The sequence below is a fragment of the Vidua chalybeata genome, chromosome 24 (genome assembly GCF_026979565.1).
Source record: "Vidua chalybeata isolate OUT-0048 chromosome 24, bVidCha1 merged haplotype, whole genome shotgun sequence".
NCBI lineage: Eukaryota > Metazoa > Chordata > Aves > Passeriformes > Viduidae > Vidua > Vidua chalybeata.
The window spans coordinates 3,093,159-3,111,687 of record NC_071553.1 but is presented as its reverse complement, the minus strand read 5'-3'; the positions used below and the strand labels follow the sequence as shown (position 1 = coordinate 3,111,687).

Sequence of the window (18,529 nt, the reverse complement as noted above, 5' to 3'; positions counted from 1 at the left end):
AGGGGATGGACTCGGGGTGTCCTTGCCCTGGGGTGAAGCAGCTCTGCTGAGGACGCCCCTCAGTGTGCCCGAGGTCCCAGTGGAGCAGCTCAGCAAGGATTATTTCAAAGACTTGGCACCTCTACACATAAAAAACCAAACAATTTCAACATCTGCTTGGGTTGCATTCAGTTTTGTAGTGTTTTGCTCTGGGGGGTGGAATAAACTTCCTTCTTGCTCGGGAGGAGTTAATGATTTATGGGTCAATGAGCCAGCTCTGGTTTCTGCAGAATTGAAGCTTCTCTCTGTGGGGCTAGATCTGAGCATCTGCTATAAAACTCCTCCTTTGCCTGGAGCTGGAGCCTGGGGGGCTGGAGGAGAGCAGTCCCTGTTCCATCCTGCAAGTGCTGAACGCGCCAGGGCTCTCCATCTCCTGCCTCCAGAGCTCCAGGTAAGACAAATCCCAGCCTGGCAGCTCCAGGTGCTGCTCCTGTGCAGCTCCAGCAGGCACCCAGGTCAGGAAATGAAATCAGATGAAACCAGGAGGTGTGGCAGGGGTTGAAAGAAAGGCAGAGGAGTGAAACAGGCACGGGAGGTGTTGGGTTTGGGGCAGGGAGCGGGACCCTCATTTCCAGGAGGGAAGCAGGCACTGGGGGATTCTGGAACTTTGGGAGGGTTCAGGCTCATGAATGACCCTGGGTAACACAGGGAGGGCTCTTCCAGCTCCCTAGGGGTGCCAGGTGAGTGCAAATTGCACTTGAACTCCATTTTGTAAAGCAGTTTGGTTTGATTGACCTGTGAGCTTCACAGCTTGAGATATTCCCTTTACTCAGGGAATATTTGCACAGACTGATGGAACTTTTTGCTTTGATACTTCTCTCTCTCCCTGAGGGTGATTCATTGTTAGGGAACTCTTCTGGTGACCCCAGCAGGATTTCTTCTGACTAGGAATTTACTTCCAAGAGATTTATTATTACAAATAAAGTGGTTTAATTGTAAATTTCCAGAAAAGAAATTCAGCTCCTGCTCCTTCTGCTCCTCTCCTGTGACTGTAGGAATTGCTCAGGGGTGGAGAAATCAGACCTGTGCATATAGCTGAGTTTAAATACCCCCAAATACCCCTCTGCTTTCTTCACAGATACTGGCCCAGGACGGGAATGTGGTGACATCTGTGGGACCTCCAGGCAGGAATAAACATGTCAGCTTTGGAGCTGGGGAGGCTGAGGAGCTGTGCAGCTGTCCTTGGGTCACTCCTCGCTGCTGCTCTCATTGTGACTGTCCACAGTAAGTGAACGAGTCCACCAGGATGAACTCAGACCCCCTGGAGGAAAACCTTCTCCTGGGTTTTACATGACTTGGGTCCTTCTGTTTTCCTCACTGCCTGTGCATTTCAAGGGCTCTGTAAATCTTTGTGATCAGAATCCATCTTCCTTTGCCTTTTTTTTTTTTTCCCTTTCTGTGGGAAGCAGGTACAAAACTATTTTAGCTGAAAAAGGGCAATAATTTATACTAAGTGGGGAGAAGAAATGCTTCATCTGGACTTTGTGTCCAGCCTTTGAATCTGCTGGGTGAGGTGTGAGGAATGGGACTGGAGGGGGCAGAGCCCTGCCAGCCACAGGCTGCACTTCTCTTTGCTTTGAGGAGCCTTTGGGGCACTGAGGGGTCCTCCCCTGGAGCTCTGGGGTGAATCAGGTCTGAACCCCCCCTGCCTTTGCTGGCAGCATGTTTCTGATGGGGTGTGAAAAACACGTTCACTCCGCTGTGAAAATGTAAAAAGTTTAATAAAGGACAGTGGGAGACAAGGACCACAGGACAAAGGTTATTAGGGCTGGCACTCAGCCAAGAGCACCCCGTTCTCTTCGGGGACACCCCTTCAATACCTTCCCCTTACATCAGCCTGTTGCACATTCACAGACCCTTATGCACAGTAAGCTTTTCCCCAAACTAGTTTACATTTATTTCCAAGAACTGTTTAGCCTGGCTCCTCCTTGGATCCACCTTTTCAGAGTGTGTGTATTTTTTGGTTGCGGTTTTAGTCCATTCTTGGCACCTCCACTTTTTGGGCCTTGGTCCACACTGCCTTCAGGCAGTGAGTGCTGATGGTTGGCAGATCTGTACAGGTGTCCTCATCCTGTGTTCAGTGGATGTTTTCCCATCCAGGCAGGCATTTTAACACAAGCACACTGATATCAGCCACTGTAGTGAAGAATGCCAGAGTATATCCACTACTATGCAGTGAAGTGTAAGAATTAAGCTTATGCCTAAGCTTAATTAACAACAGAAACAAAAACTATATAACAAAGTTACTTTGACATCACACATCTAAACTCCATTTCCACATCTGTGAGAAGCCAGTATTCCAGCACGTGCCTGTGACACGAGGTCTGTGTCCCCAGGTCTCTGCCGCGCTCCGCCGCGGTCGCCGTCGGCAGAGCCCAAGGAGTGGCTGGAGGGCATCGAGTTCTTCCCCTCTGGCTACAGGATGGAGTTCGTGTGTCGGCCAGGCTTTGGGAGAAATGCTCGCACTCCAAATGTCCTCGTCTGTGGAGCGAACGGGCTGTGGCGTGGATCGAGTGAAATCTGCATACGTGAGTGTGTTTTGGGTGTCCCTGCCCCTGGGATCTCCAGGGTCCCCCCCAACCCAAAGCATTCCGTGGCTTTTGGTTTTGATTGCTGATGCACTCAGCTCCTTCTGTTGGAGCAGTATCCAAAGTGAGCCCTGGGGATGGTGGCAATGAGTGACCTGAAGGGAAGTGTGGCAGCAGCTCTCTGGCCACAGACTTTCTCGGGATTTCCTGAGGAAAGCAGAGAAGAGAATCAAACCCATTACTATCTCACCCATTACTATCTCTGCTCCTTGTTGTTCTCACCTGGAATGTATTCTGGGCATTGTTTGCCCAAGGTGATTGCTTGATTGGATTCTGGTGATGGTGTTTGTGTATAATGACCAGTCAGATGCACAGCTGTGCCAGGTCTCTCAGGAGGCAGTCACGAGTTTTTCTTGTTTGCTAGTTAGTTGTTAGTGAGAGCTGTTGCTACTGTAATATAAAAATATAATATACTATAAGAAGATATAATAAAGCAATTGATCTAGCCTTCTGAACCATGGAGCTGATGCTGATTATTACCCAGCTGAGGACCTGCAGCAACAGGGAAGCACTGGGTTTGTTCCTCTGGGGGCTGGCAGTGATGGCAGGAGCTGAAATCACCTCTGGTGCTGGCTGTGCCTCACTGCTGACTCGAAGGATGTCCTTCTGCTCAGGCACTTTGAGCCCCTGTGTCTGGAGAAGCATTTGAGCTGCACAGGGAGAATCCTCTGGCTGGGAAGAGGCTGGCACAGGTCACTGCAACCCCCAGAGGCAGCAGCTCAGCAGGCAGGTCTGGCCAGCACCAGAACCACGGAATGACCTCGGGTTGGAGGGGACATCTGGAGGTCTCTGCTCCATCCCCTGGCTCAGAACTGGGGGACTCTTTGGCTCTCCTGCCAAGAAGCTGAGCTGGGAGCTGAGTGGAGCCCTGCTGTCCCCAGCCAAGGCGTGCAGCTACCCCGGGGAGCCGGCCAATGGCAGACTGCTCTTGCCTGGAGCGTTCACTTTTGGTTCCACAGTCAACTTCACCTGCAACACCGGGTAAGCCAGGAGCACCTGGGCCACAGGGCTTCTTCCTCTCCAGCCAGTTTTCCAAAGGGTTTTCTCCCCCTTTGCTGTCAGAGCCTCCCCCATGTAGGTAATTGCAGACCCTGACTGAAACGCCTTTTAAGCTTTCCTCTGGGAGCTTTAAGGCTGACTGTGAGTGTCTTAATCTGCTTTGAGGCAGTTCTTCCCAAGCTCAGGTTCACCCTCCTGGCTCTTTTCAAGCCATTCCCAATGTTTCAGTGTCCTTTTGAAGGAAAGATGTGAATACTGAGCTCAGAGCTGTAAGTAGTTTATAAAGTACATTCATTTCCTGAGAAATGTGTCATTTTTTTAAATTAAAAAATGTTTTTGTCAAAAGCCAGCATGTCCTTGAGAAAGTGACACCAATGACCAATTTCTGATCTGCTGGAATTCTGACAAAGGAGCCCAAACCTTGCTGGTGGTGATGTGGGTAACACATCAGGACTGAGTCTGTGGAGCAATTCCCTCTCCCCTGTCTCACACAGGTACAGACTGATTGGACCCTCTGAGATTGAATGTGTGCTCAGAAATGAGGCTCTTACATGGAACAGAGATATTCCCACCTGTCAGGGTAAGCAGAGTTCCTTAATTATCTATTGTTTAATTATCTGGGATGTGGCTGGGGCTGGATAAAGAGCCTGTTGTGTTGTTCTGCTGAGGATTTTGGCATCTCAGTGCATGGTGGAGCCTAGAAAGACATTTTTAATCTGTGTTTTCCTTCCTGCAGAAATCTTCACTCACTCTCTGGGAGTGATGCAGCTGCATTTGAGCCTGGGATATCCCAAACCCTCTCAGTGCTAGCCAGAACTCGGGGCTGGTGCAGCTCCTCAAGACCTACCTTTGATTTCTCACCCTTCTGCTACCTCCTGTTTCCACCTTTTTCTGGCCAGATCTTTGGTTTAAAACAAATTAACTTTTTTTTCCTCTTCTCCTTATTCCCATGATGATCTTCCTCTTCTTCCACAGCAATTCCCTGTGCACCCCCTCCAGAAATAGCAAATGGGCATCACAGTGGGATGGACAAGGAGCATTTTGAGTATGGGGACTCTGTCACCTACCAGTGCCACAGGTCCAGGAGGGGAGAGAGACCTTTCTCCCTGGTGGGAGAGGCCTCCATTTTCTGCACAAGCAGGGACAACCTGAACGGTGTGTGGAGCAGCCCAGCTCCAGAATGCAAAGGTGAGCTGCTCCCACATGGCAGCACCAGCCCCTGCACTGCTGCCTGCTCCTGCTCTGCCGTTTCCTCCCTTGGAACCCCCTCTCCTCTTCATCCTGCTGGAATGGAATCACCTCTTGCAGATGGGACCCCCTGAGTGTGGCAGCTGTGACAGGAATTAGGGTCTCCTCTCACGGTCACGGTGTCAGCAGGGACGTGGGAGTGGGATTTTACTGTGCTCACAGGGCAGGTGATCCCTCTCACCTGCTGTGAAACAGAGCAGCTGCAAAGAACTCCCAAACCTGCTCCCCTGGGCTCTCTTTATGCTCTGCCTCAGAAAGCCCTGCTGTAAGATGTACAAAACCACCACGTCACCCTGCTGCTGTCCTGGCCGTTTCCAGGAGGCAAAAGGCGATGGGGGCTTTTTCAAAACCCTCACCTCCCCTCTGGAGCCTAACTGCTGCTTCCCTGTGTGCTTCCCCTGGCACAGTGGTGACCTGCGAGCAGCCAAGGGTGGAGAACGGGAAGCTGCTGAGCGGGCACCGGCCCGACTACAGCTTTGGGGACACGGTGGTGTTCGACTGTGACTTCCGCCACAGCCTCAGCGGCAGCGGCGCCTCCAGCTGCAGGGACAGCGGCCTCTGGGAGCCCCCCCTGCCCCTCTGCCAGCGCAGTGAGTGTGCAGGGGCAGCAGCCCCTGGGACCCCCCCCTGCTCAGGGAGTATCGGCTCGATTGGAAATGACAGCTTGTTGTAAGGGTGAAAATCGCCGTGCGGTCCCAAATCATAGTCCTGGAATGGTTTGGGGTGGGACAGACCTTAAAGCCCATCCCACCCACCTCCTGCCATGGGCAGGGACACCTTTCACTGGCCCAGGGTGCTCCAAGACGTGTTCAGCTTCTCCTTGGACACTTCCAGGGTTGGGGCAGCTTCTCTGGGCATCACCCTCATAGGGAAGAATTTCTTCCCAATATCTGATCTAAACTCAACCTCCTTCACCTTAAAGCCCTTCCCCCTTGTCCTGTCACCCCATGCCCTTGTGAAAAGTCTCTCTCCATGGGAGAAAAACATATTTGTATGCCTTCATTAGTCTCCTTTGCATTCCCTCTTTACTCTCCTTGAACCTGGATGATTCAATGCCTCTCAGAATGAACACTGTGAGCCCGTGGCTTTTTACCCACATCTCCTCCATGCCAGGCCCTGTGATGCAGCGCTGTCCCTAAACTGCTGTCTCACCCCCAGGCAGCTGTGATGATCCCCCAGATGTGAGGAATGCTGTGAAAGCCAGGCTGGCTGGCAATCTGTTCCCCGTGGACACCGTGGTCACCTACGAGTGCGAGCAGGGCCACCAGTTCAGAGCGGGGAAAACCACCTGGAACATCAGCTGCCTGCAGGATTTTGTGTGGAGTGAACCCCCACCTCCGTGTGAAAGTGAGTGCCTGGGGCTTACTTGTGGCTGCCAGAGTGTGTGAAGGAGCTGCACGTGGGGTGGGGACAGCCTGGGGGACAGGGGGATGCTCCAGGGCCCAGCTTGGTCTTTGCTGACCCTGGAATTCCTTTGATTTATTCCCCAGCTGCAGAGTTTGCTTTGCTTTCTTTGCCAGCTCTTTTTTTCCCGGCCCCTTGAACCTCTGGGAAACATCTTGAGGGTGCACCACAAACATTCCACCCCCCAGGAAAGCCCAGGGATGCTTTTGGGGCAGATTTTATGTCACAATATGTCTGTGCCCTACAAGACATCCATCCTCGTCTTCACAACAAATTTCCTGTCACCCACTTGGCTTTGCTGTGGTTTCACCCTCGCTGATGTTTGGCATTTCCCAGGAATTCCTTGCCCAGATCCACACATCCCAAACGGGAAGCCCTTGCACCCATGGCAAGTGAAAGAGGTTTATGAGAGCGGGGACAGGCTGGAAGTGGAGTGCAGGGAAGGATTTGCTTTCAAAGGCCGTGGCAGCAGCGTCACCCTCCGCTGTGGCAGCGATGGTGGATGGGATCCAGCAATGCCAGAGTGCATTCCAGGTGGGACAGAGTGGAGGGATGATCATGGCATGTTGTTCTGATTTTTAAAAGTGTTAAGTTTTCTTTTATAGCTTTTTTTTTTCCCCTGGTAAGTTTAAAAGAGAAAAAAAAAAAAGAGTTTTATTCAAACATCTGGTATTTATAAAATTCCAAAAGTGACCGTGGATTGGAGGATGGAATTACCACCCCTCCAGCCACACTGGTCCAAAGATCAATCCATCATTTCTCTCTACCCACAGAGAAATATGGAAACTATTCTATTTCTACATGAAGTTGTGTAAGAACCCTAACTCTCAAATATGTAAACATCATCAGAAGGCTAAAGAAGTTTTATGAGAACTTTAACACTTTCAAAAGAACTATAAAAGAAAACTCAACACTTTTAAAAATCAAGGCAGCAATGGCAGAAGCCACGGAGAACTTTCCCCCACTCCAGGTGGCCCCAGATCTTCTTCTCCTGGGTTCCTGTGGAATAGACAGGCAGCAAAAGGTCCAGATGGGCCCCATGGAAAAAGGGCAGAGTTTTGGCAGGGCTGAGCTGGTGTCTGGTGCTGTGTTGGAAGCTTCTAGAGGCTTGGGAGGTTCCTGAGGAACCCTGGGAGACATTTACCCAGCTGGAAGGGGATGTGGTTTGTGTTTGGGGCTGCTTTGCTGACACGAGTCTGGGGAGCAGAGCATGTTCCCAAGGCATTTCCCCTGTCAGGAGAAAATGAGTAAATAACTGACACTGCTCCAACTCCTGAGCCACCACAGCAATATCCACAAAAACTCAGGAAAACCTTGCCAGGAGGGAAAAACCTGCTCCACCTCCCAGGGCAGGCAGCATTAGAGCGTGGACAATTCCCTGTGCTGACCCCTCAGGGTTACAGAGGCAGCCTGAGACCTGCACTGGGCGATGGTCACTTTTCTGCCATGGTTCAGATTTGTTGGGAGCTCTCCTCCATAGAAAACATCACTGGAGTTCTTTTTGGAAACACACAACATCCTTTATTTCCCATTATTTCTAGAACCACGTTGCCCAAAGCCAGGCATCCTTCATGGAGAAGAGGTTTATAAAAGCAGGAGTGACTACACAGTGGGGACCCGGGTGAGGCTGGCCTGTGAGGAGGGCTTTGCCCTCAGGGGCTTGGAGACCATCACCTGTGGGGCTGATCTGAGCTGGGAGCCCGTGATGCCCTTCTGTGACAAAGGTACGTGTGGCACACAGGGGACAAGAGTTCTCCTGCCACCACTGGGTGATCTGCTGCTGGGGACACCAGCTGAGCCAGGTGTCCCCTCCCCAGAGCTGGAATTAGAATCATTAAGGTTGGAAAATACCTCCAACATCATCAGGTCCAGGCTTTGACTGAATCCCAGCGTGGCCCCCAGTGCCACATCCAGTGTCTCTTGGACACTTCCAGGCGTGGGGAGGCCCCCAGTGGAAATATCCTGGTATTTCTGGAGCCCTGAGCTGCTGTAAGAGGCCAGAATCCAGGCAGCAGCTTCTAGTGAATTTGCCTCACACCAACCATGAAATGAGCTTTGTGCTGATTTCACAGAAATGCTTTTGATTCTCAGCTGAAGATGCTAACTGCACGTGCCTTTGTTTCTCAATTCCCTTTATTCCACAGTCTGTGGGCCCCCTCCCAAAATCCCCTTTGGGCAGCACTCTGGCAAAGGTGCCAGAGAGTTCCCTTATGGCACCAAGGTGACCTACAGCTGTGCAGAGGGGCTGTCCCTCATCGGGGACAAGTCCCTCTACTGCACCTCCGAGGATGGGGAGAACCTGACCTGGAGCGGACCTGCCCCGCAGTGCAGGGGTGAGTGCTTTGGGGTCAGACTGTGGGATCAGGGCACGGGACCAGGCTGAGCCGGGCCCTGGGGGCAGTGTCAGCACTCAGAACAGCGGGGTGCAAGCAGCAGGGCTGCCTGCAGATGCTGCTGCCTCCACAGGAGGGGGGATGATCCATCTGGCAGTGACAGAATCACAGAATCATGAGGGTGGAAGAGACCTCCAAGATCATCAGGTCCAACCTATGCCCTCACACCTCAACTAGAGCACAGCACCAAGTGCCATGTCCAGTCTTTTTTTAACACATCCAGAGGTGGTGACTCCACCACCTCCCTGGGAACACCCTGGTTCTCCTCGCTGGGGGCCCTCAGGGGGTCGGGAGGAGCAGCCCTGCCCGGGTTCTGCTGCCCCCAGAGCCCACGGCCAGCTCTGCTCTGCCCCGCAGTGGTTCGGTGCCCCAAGCCCGTGCTGGAGAGGGGAAGGATGACCCCACAGACGTTCACCTTTCCCTACGGGCTGCTCCTGCACTTCTCCTGTGACCAAGGCTTCGGGCTGCGTGGCGCTGCCCAGAGCCAGTGCCTGGCTGATGGCACCTGGCACCCGCCCCTGCCCACCTGCCAGCCAGGTGAGTGCCAGCCCTGCCCTGCACGGCCCGGGGGCTGCTCTGCTGGGCCACAGGGGCAGTTTGCAGGGTGTTTTCTCCTCCATCTCCTCCCATTATTGGAAGTTTTGTGTGTGTTTCCCCTTCAGTTCGGTGCCCCAGGCTCCCGAGGCAGGACGACGTCGTGGTTCACTTCAACCAGCTGTGGTATGAGGTGAATGAAACGGTGCCCTTCTACTGCAAACGTGATGGGGCACCCTCCAAAACCACCTGCTCAGCTGATGGCACCTGGACACCACCACCCACGTGTGTAAGTACCACCAGCTGCCCCGTTTTTCCTATTTCTTGCCCCATTTATAGCCTGGAATAGCTTTGGTCCAGCTTCAGGAGGGGCGGTGGTTTTGTCACCCCGCACTGGAGTCTCACTCTGCCTTTGTTTTGGTTCTTTTAAAGAGGAGGAGTGATGTGTGTGAGAGGGTTCTTCGAAACAAAGCAGCTTTCCAGTGTGGAATTCCTCTGTCAGATCTGAAAACCCAGCTGGAAGTCCAGAAGCTCCTCCTGGAGATCCAGAAACTTGAAAAGGAGCTAAAAAGCACCACCTACAGCTGACTGGTGGCACTGGGATTGTGGGAACCATCCTCTGTGTGTTGGATCGTGATGCTGACTGAGGATTTTTATGACTTTGTAGTTTGTGCTAATGCTGAAGTAGCCAGGACAAAATTCAACAATTGGCCACAGATTTGGTCACATGAGGAGTCAATGACTTGTGGGTCAGTTTTTAGAGCTCACCAGGTTCAGTTTGCAGATCACTTTACGCCTTTTAAAGCTTCACATTTAGCTCTGTTTGCTACACTGGCAGTGCACAGTTAGGAAGGAACTGAGTGGAAAGTGAATTTTGGTGGTAGGAGCAGGGATGAACGTGGTGAGAGCCACTCACCTGCAGCTGCTGCACCTCTCCAGTCTACCCCAGTGCTGCCCAGTTCACCCACGCTGCACTCATTAGTGGGAACAACCCCTTCACTGCCTAATTACTTTTCTCAAGACCAAGAAAACCTCAAAGGTTCTGTCCTAGCAAAGCGAAAATGCCAGGTGTTCTTCCCAAGCAGGATGGAAGTGCCACATCTCTGTGCGTGCCCCAAGGACAAAGAACGGTGTACAGAAAGAAATGAATGGGTTTGAATTTTTTTTTCCTACAACATCCAGTGAAGGAGAAGAGCTGTGAGGGCCACATGTCTTGTGATGGGACCAGAGATTGAAATAAACCTGAAATTGTACTGACAGCTCTGTCTGGGTTTTAATACTCTGTCCTATCTCTAGTAAAGGGAAGTATTTCTATAATACGTATGATGTACAGATAATATATAAAGTGTATATAATAAATAGGTTTATTTGTAGTGTATGTAAATAAACAGCTCAATTAGGTGCTGTTCCATGAGTGCAGGGATGGGGGGGGGGTGTTTCCACAGCAGCCTGACCCCCCACCCCACCTGCCCTGGGTGTAAACCTGCTTCAGACACGAGGCCAGGCTGCTGCAGAGCAGTTTTAGCTGTAAAACACCTTCATTCCCTCTGTGCCCTCCCCTGCCTTGCACATCCCAGGGTTGGGGGTGGTGTCAGTGGCGTGTTTGGCCTGTCCCCAACTTCCCACTGCTGCTTCCCCTTCCCTGGCGGGCTCTGGGGCAGAGCATCTCTCCTTCCCAGGGCAGCTCTTGTCCCACACCATGCCCAGGCTCCTCGGGCCAGGGCAGCTCCTGGCACTGATGGTTCTGGTGCTGCAGCCCACGGGGACTCAGGGTGAGTGTCCTCCCCTCCCTCCTCGGGGTCTCGGCTTCTGGGGCTCTGCTTTCCTTTCACAGGGGCTTTGGGAAGAGCTGATAGAGCCTTGCAATGCCTGAAGGGGCTCCAGGGTGGCTGGAGAGGGGCTTTTCACCAGGAATGGCCTGACAGGGAAAGGGGAATGGGCTTAGGGTGAATTAGGGCAGGGTTAGACTGGGTGTTAGGAAGGAATTTTCCCTGGGAGGGTGGGCAGGCCCTGGCATAGGTGCCCAGGGCAGCTGTGGCTGCCCCTGGATCCCTGGAAGTGCCCAAGGCCAGGCTGGATGGGGTTGGGAGCAGCCTGGGACAGCAGAAGGTGTCCCTGCCCAGGATGGGGTTTAATGTCCCTTCCATTCCAACTTTAATGTCCCTTCCATAATGTCCCCTGGCTGATTCTGTGATGCCTCAGCCCTGGGCAGCCTCCAGAGCTGCCCAAGGCAGCTGGGGCATGGCCAGGCATCCCCCAGGCTGACCTCAGAACTGGAGAAGTGCAAATCTGCTGAGCACTGAATGTCTCTGGGAAGGGGAACAAGCAGCAGGTTCTGTCTGGAAGTTCGGGGTTCAGTTAAACCCAAACCTCTCCAGAAACTTCTCCAAGGTGCACAGCCCTGCACCAGCACTGCCTGTGCACACTGCTCTTATTCTTAATATTTATTGCTTCTACTTCCTGATGCTTCTCAGCTCATTTCCCAAAGCCAAACATTGCTAATGAGGTGCCAATAATTAATGTGAAGGAGGTGCAAACAAGATATTTTCCAAGATATTTTCCATGGGGATGGCACCAAAGGCAGCATGGGTGGCACTGCCCTGGCACGGTGCAGGTGTGGGATGCTGCAGCACCTGGATGTGGACCAGGATGTTCTGACATGTTTTTAACTCTGTCTTGGTGACCTGCCAGCATTTCCAGGCATGAAGAAACCCCAGTTAGAGCTGCTGGAGTTTTGTTTTCTCTGTTATTTGTGATAAGCCCCCAAATATTTCCCATGGGAGACACGGAAAGAGGAGTTTTTGCTGGGACATGAGTGATGTGACAGAGGTCGTGCAGTTGTTGTAGAGGCTCTTTTTCTGTCAGGCTGGAGGGGGCTGCTGCAGCTGGAGTCACCCCCCTGAGCTGAATCACTTGTTCCCTGCAAGGGCTCCAAGGGAAGGGCGGGAAAGGTGTTTGGTTGTGCAGGAAGGGAGCCCCACATGTTTGGGGTCCTTTGATGGCTGCTCAGGATGTTTATCAACCCCAAACCTCTGCCTCAGTTGCTGCAGTCATTACACAGCTCTGTCTCTGATAAACTTTCCCAGGAATTGTTCTGGGGAGTTTTGAGAAGGCTGAGAGAAAGAATTAAAACAATCTTGCCGCTGGTGTTTTGAACAGTTGTTTTCTCGTAAGATGTTTACCAAAGGGCATCTTCTTAATTAGCCACTGGTGATGGTGCATTGATTAAATGACCAATCAGGTCCACCTTTATCAGAGCAGTGTATAAAAAGGGATGGGTTTCTAATAAACTTGTTACTAGCCTGCTGAAGAGAGTTAGAGTTTGTGTCACCTTCACTTCTGTTCCTGACTCAATGCTGACATGTCTCCTCTCACCCCCAGACAGCGCTGCCGTGACACTTGGTCACCGTGGTGGCATTATGCAAGAACACCCCTGAAAATCCCCTTTTTTCTTTTGGTGATCCACAGAGGCGCAGTGTTCCATCCCTATCATTGCAAACGGGCAGCTGAGCTCTGCAGAGAACTTCACCTACGGCAGCACAGCCACGCTGCAGTGCGACCCCGGCTTCGTGGGCACTGCCAGCACGGCGCGCTGCATGCCCGGCGGCAGGTGGCACCCACGGGTGCCCTCCTGCGTCCCAGGTGAGCCCACATCCCCCTCCTGCCCTCTGCCAGGTGCAATCGGCTGCTCCCATTTCCCCAAAAGCACTTGCAGGGGGGTTTGAGGGCGGGCATCACCAGGAGCGCCGCTGGATTCCCTCTGGGATCGCCCCGGGGAGCGTGGCAGGGCTGTCCCTTCCTGCAGGGGACACCCACGAGGTACCACCTTTCTTCTGAGTGAGAAGAAAGATTCTCACTCAGTTCACGTTCTCTGGTGAATTTTCTCCACTGTTCTCCCCTTTCTCTTCACCCCTCAGCCAAGCTCAGGGGTGCTGCTGCCCCTCACTTATTTTTGGGGTTTTCCACCAAGGAAAAGCTCCCAGTGCTGAGGCTCTGTGCTGTCCCTGCTCCGTGCTGTCCCTGCTCTGTCCCCAGGGCAGCGCTGAGGTTCTGTCCTGTCCCTTTGCTCTGTGCTGTCCCTGCTCTGTCCCCAGGGCAGTGCTGAGGCTCTGTCCTGTCCCTGCTCTGTCCCCAGGGCAGCGCTGAGGCTCTGTCCTGTCCCTGCTCTGTCCCCAGGGCAGTGCTGAGGCTCTGTCCTGTCCCTTTGCTCTGTCCTGTCCCTGCTCTGTCCCCAGGGCAGTGCTGAGGCTCTGTCCTGTCCCTTTGCTCTGTCCTGTCCCTTTGCTCTGTCCTGTCCCTGCTCTGTCCCCAGGGCAGTGCTGAGGCTCTGTCCTGTCCCCTTGCTCTGTCCTGTCCCTGCTCTGTCCCCAGGGCAGTGTCGCCACCCTCCCCCTGTGGAGTTCGCCGAGTTCCAGCACCGGCGCGAGTTCCCGGTTGGGAGCACGCTGTCCTACTCCTGCAGAGCCGGCTTCTCCCTGATCCCCGGGGTGTCCCCAACCACCACTTGTCTTCAGAACTTCACGTGGTCCCCGGTGCCGAGGCTGTGCCAGAGTGAGTACATCCCAGCAAAGCACCGATGGAGCGGCGCCGTTCTCGCCCCCTGCCCGTGCTGCTGGGCCAGCGGGGCTTTCTGCAGCAGCTTCGGCTCTCCCCGGCAATCATTTCGCTGCTCAAAAGGTGGCGTGCCTGGATAGGAGAAGCTGCAGCTCCCCCCGGTAATTTAGCGGCTCCAAGAAGGATTCAGGGATGCGGGCAGTGACGAGCCATCCCCCCAGCGCGATTTCTAGCTGGTCACAGGGCTCTCGCGTCCTCCTGCCTTCCAAGAGAAACGCTTGTTATCCTGTAATTGCCGTCCCTGAGCCTGCCAGCTCTGCTTCGAGGTGTCTGGCAGCGCTGCCCGGCAGCTGGGCTGGGTCAGGACAGCACTGCTGCTGGGAACCCTCCTGTGCAAACCTCTCCTCTCTGATGCTGCTGTCCCTCAGAGGTGCAGTGCTCCACGCCGGTCATCCCCCACGGGACAGAGGTCAGCCCCAGGAGAGCCGAGTACACCTTTGGGCAGCAGGTGGAGTTCCAGTGTGACCACGGCTACATGCTCCGGGGCAGCAACAGGGTCCAGTGCTCCTCTGACGGGATGTGGAGACCCCCCGTGCCCTACTGTGACAGGGGTGAGTGGGGACAGCAGCAGCAGGGCTGGGAATTCCATCCATGAGGAGGGACAGCAGGGAGAAAACCGTGTGAGGTGTGAGGGGAAGGTGCCCAAGCCACAGCACTGAAGGCTTTAGCATTTCCATCTTCTACCAAAACTGTGATTGGTGAAATGTGTTGGTTAATGGGACTTGCAGCCACTTCTGAAAGGATTCTTCAAGGGGTTTATGATATTCACCATTCCCTGACCTTGCTTAGGAGCAGCATCGTTCCTCATGGAAAAGAGGAGGGGGTAAGGAAGGGGAAGGGGGCAGGTGCTGCAGTGCTGGGGCTGTGCTGAGGGTGGGTTCATCAGCTGGGATGCACTGGGATCACTGGTACAGCCAAGGCCAGAGCTGGCCAGAGGCAGGGAGGACTGTGAGGAGAGCAACACTTGGCACGAACACGGAGAACCAACCTCTCCTGTTACCTCCCTGCCCTCTGCCTCCCTAATGGAATGAGGAAAACCTGACTTTTCCCTTTACTCTCACACAGTCTGTGGTCTCCCTCCCAAAATCACCAACGGGAAGCACTCTGGCATGGAGTTTACACAGTTCCCCTACAGCTCTGAAGTGAAGTACAGCTGTGCAGAGGGGCTGTCCCTCATCGGGGACAAGTCCCTCTACTGCACCTCCGAGGATGGGGAGAACCTGACCTGGAGCGGACCTGCCCCGCAGTGCAGGGGTGAGTGCTTTGGGGTCAGGCTGTGGGATCAGGGCACGGGACCAGGCTGAGCCGGGCCCTGGGGGCAGCGTCAGCACTCAGAACAGCGGGGTGCAAGCAGCAGGGCTGCCTGCAGATGCTGCTGCCTCCACAGGAGGGGGGATGATCCATCTGGCAGTGACAGAATCACAGAATCATGAGGGTGGAAGAGACCTCCAGGATCATCAGGTCCAACCTATGCCCTCACACCTCAACTAGAGCACAGCACCAAGTGCCACGTCCAGTCTTTTTTTAACACATCCAGAGGTGGAATTGATTCCACCACCTCCCTGGGAACACCCTGGTTCTCCTCGCTGGGGGCCCTCAGGGGGTCGGGAGGAGCAGCCCTGCCCGGGTTCTGCTGCCCCCAGAGCCCACGGCCAGCTCTGCTCTGCCCCGCAGTGGTTCGGTGCCCCAAGCCCGTGCTGGAGAGGGGAAGGATGACCCCACAGACGTTCACCTTTCCCTACGGGCTGCTCCTGCACTTCTCCTGTGACCAAGGCTTCGGGCTGCGCGGCGCTGCCCAGAGCCAGTGCCTGGCTGATGGCACCTGGCACCCGCCCCTGCCCACCTGCCAGCCAGGTGAGTGAGCATTTTCTCCTCCACCTCCTGTTCCTTGATTTTTAATGTGCATTTTCCTTTCAGTTCAGTGTCCCAAACCCCCATGGCAGGAGGATGTAGTGATTCACTAACAAGCTGTGGTATGGGATGAATGAAACTCTGCCCTTCTACTGCAACTGTGATGGGCATTTAGGGATGCTTCCAAAATGTCCCTGCTCAGCTCATGGCCCCTGGGGCAGAGCAGAGGGCTTGGGGTGCAGCATTGCCTGGTTCTGTCTGTCCTTGGGGCTTCCTGAGTCCTTCCCCTCTTTGCAGAAGAAACAACATTCCCAAAGCTGGTGTTTTCCAGGTAATAGTTGAGTTTTTATCGACAGCTGTGTGTCAAGGAGGCTCAAAGACAGGTCAGGAGTTCACTGACTTTCCCTTCCCTTATTGCCAAATGTCCACCCCCACCCTGGGGATGCCTGGATCGAGACACTGCCAGAAACAGCAAATCCATAAGGAATTCACAGCACCTTGCAGGGGCTGCTCTGACCTTCACCCTCTTCTTGAAGAGAAGTATTTTTGATTTCGCAGCTCCACAATTTTAAGTTCCTCTGCACTGGCTCAGCCTTCCCAAATTCCTTTCTGACCTCTGGCTGAGCTGCCTTCTGCCCTGGGCTTTCCTTTCAGTCCTGTGTCCACAACCACGAGTGCCCTTTGGAAGGCTGAAAAGCCCTTTGGGTGGCAGAAGTTGGTACCAGACCAACGAGACTGTCACCTTGGAGTGCCTTCCTGGGTACCAGTTCCCAGACGATGGAATGATGGAAAATGCTTGGACAGCCACGTGCTTGCCTGATGGCAGCTGGACACCACTGCCCAAGTGTGTGAGTACCACAAAATTTCAGCATGGCTGGGGTTGTGGGGAGCCCTAAAGACCATCCAGTTCTACCCTGCCATGGTTCAACCTTCCCAGGTGCTCAGAGCCTCAAGTTACTGAGCCTGGCTGAGTCCCTGGGTGGGTGCTGCCTGATTTCTAGCATGAAAACTGTTTAAACTTCTCAAAAGCTTTTCATTTCTGGTTCTGAGGAGGATGCAGCCCCTGCTAGGACAGGGCAGCCTCGCAGCTGAGCAGTGGGTGGCTCTGCCTCTGCTGCAGTCCATCCTTACAGGGTTTTCTGGGGTTTGTTTTTCTGTTTAACAGATGAAAGAAGGTGATGCTGATGTGTGTCAAGAGGTTCATTACATTAAATCGACCTTTGAATGCGGTGTGCCTCTAGAAGAGGTGAAAAGTCTGCTGGAAATACAGAAACTGCTCCTGGAGATTAAAAAACTAGAGATGGAGCTAGAAACCTAAAATGAACCTGGACCCCTGTAAAAGCTCACCTTTCCTTTGCTGAACTCACAGTTTGTGCAGTCACAGCATCTCTGAGAAGGTTCTGGGTGATTTTATGTTTTTTTGTTTTTTTGGTTTTTTTTTTGCATGCCTAGAGCCGAAAAATAATCACCAGTGCATGGGAGGCTGCTTCTGCTGTGCTGGATGCCAGAGCAGGGAGTGGGTTTTGCTCTAACCTACAAGCTTGATTTGCTCTTTTACTAATAAGTTGTTTCATGTTTCATATTAGGAAGACTAAAAAGAGATTAAATTTAGCTTTTTGAAATCACTGTCTTAACTGTGGTAAGCTGAGGCAAAAGGGAGTGAAGTCCTGAAAAGCTGAGATGAGTCCAGAGTTGGCTCTGAAGGTGATTCTGCTGCCACGGTCCAGCTGAGGCTTGGGTACATTTGCACCCTGCTGCAAATGGTGATGGCAAAAAGTATTAAAGCTGATTTCTGTTCATCCAGCTCCTGGTTTCTGTTCATCCAGCTCCTGGTTTCTGTTCATTCAGCTCCTGATTTCTGTTTGTCTGGGTAAGGGCAGCTCACAAGAAGTGTATTGTAAAGGCCGCCTCACCTCATCCCTGGGTTCAAACAGGTTCCTGGCCATGCCAAATATCCCAGCTGGTGTCATCTTCCACATCCCAATTTTTGGGGGGCAAATGCTAAGAATAATTGTTGGTCAGTGCTCACTGCCAGCCTCAGCACAAAATAAGAACGAAGCAACACGAATAAGGAGCTTGGGGCAGGAGGACCAGGAGGCTCTCCCGGAGCCTGTGAGTGACAGCTGTCCCCACCCTGGCTGTTCTCCGTGTTCCTGACGGAGATTTCAGCTCCTGATGAAATCCTGGGAAGGTTTCCACAGCTCCAGAGGTTTGGTGGAGCCTGCAGTGCCTCCCCTCCCAGCCCTGGAGGGGCACAGCACTCGCTGCAGTGAAGGCTGGAGCACCAGGATGGGGGGGACCCCCTGGCCCCCCGGGCTGTGGGGCAGCCTCTGGCCACTCCGTGGGACCAGGGACACCTGCCTGGATCCCAGCTCCGGGGCTGGGCTGGGGGATGCCACCCCCCAAGCCTGGGGGTCACTGCTGTCACAGACCCAGCCCTGCCTGGTGCCTTTCCTGGCTGGGCCATCCCAACCACGCTCCTGAGCCCAGGAAGGGGCCAGAGAAGGGGCTCCTCACCTGAAGAGGTGTTCTCCTGCCGCAGGTGACTGCGGGCCCCCTCCTGCCATGACCCACTCCAGGCCCTCCAGCAGCTCCAGCAGCTTCCCGGTGGGATCCAGGGTGACGTTCACCTGCTCGGGGGGAGCCCGCAGGATCCCGGGGCTGCCGGACACCGTGGAGTGCCTGCCCGGCGACATCTGGTCCAGGCCGTAAATACCCTCCTTTATATCTGAAACACGGCCCCGGGGCAGCATCCCTGTCCCTCCTGCTGGCTGCCCTGTGCTGGCACCGTCCCTGCCCAGGGGACAAACCCGCTGGGCTGGCACTGTCCCTGCCCAGGGGACAAACCCGCTGGGCTGG

General features: G+C 53.8%; 1 protein-coding gene across 1 annotated transcript; it reads left to right on the top strand.

Moving 5' to 3' along the window:
• The first annotated feature begins 272 nt into the window (after nucleotides 1-272).
• Nucleotides 273-17,473, top strand: CR2 (complement C3d receptor 2). The gene is made up of 22 exons (XM_053963712.1): nucleotides 273-430; nucleotides 1,118-1,263; nucleotides 2,376-2,567; nucleotides 3,509-3,608; nucleotides 4,121-4,206; nucleotides 4,602-4,814; nucleotides 5,282-5,464; nucleotides 6,033-6,221; nucleotides 6,615-6,812; nucleotides 7,820-8,002; nucleotides 8,423-8,611; nucleotides 9,029-9,208; nucleotides 9,334-9,494; nucleotides 9,638-9,788; nucleotides 10,885-10,977; nucleotides 12,674-12,847; nucleotides 13,577-13,756; nucleotides 14,188-14,370; nucleotides 14,885-15,073; nucleotides 15,494-15,673; nucleotides 16,325-16,518; nucleotides 16,836-17,473. The coding sequence occupies exons 2-22, from the start codon at nucleotides 1,176-1,178 to the stop codon at nucleotides 16,986-16,988; spliced, it is 3,459 nt and encodes a 1,152-aa protein (XP_053819687.1). The 5' UTR covers nucleotides 273-430; nucleotides 1,118-1,175; the 3' UTR covers nucleotides 16,989-17,473.
• Nucleotides 17,474-18,529: the final 1,056 nt, after the last annotated feature.

What these genes read in the sequence shown, in the direction of transcription:
- CR2 (XM_053963712.1), top strand. Translation starts at nt 1,176, where the DNA reads ATGTCAGCTTTGGAGCTGGGGAGGCTGAGGAGCTGTGCAGCTGTCCTT. An exon ending in GCTAAAAAGCACCACCTACA is followed by an intron (nt 9,789 to 10,884) that starts GCTGACTGGTGG and finishes TCTCCTTCCCAG; the next exon opens with GGCAGCTCTTGTCCCACACC. An exon ending in GGACACCACTGCCCAAGTGT is followed by an intron (nt 16,519 to 16,835) that starts GTGAGTACCACA and finishes TCTGTTTAACAG; the next exon opens with ATGAAAGAAGGTGATGCTGA.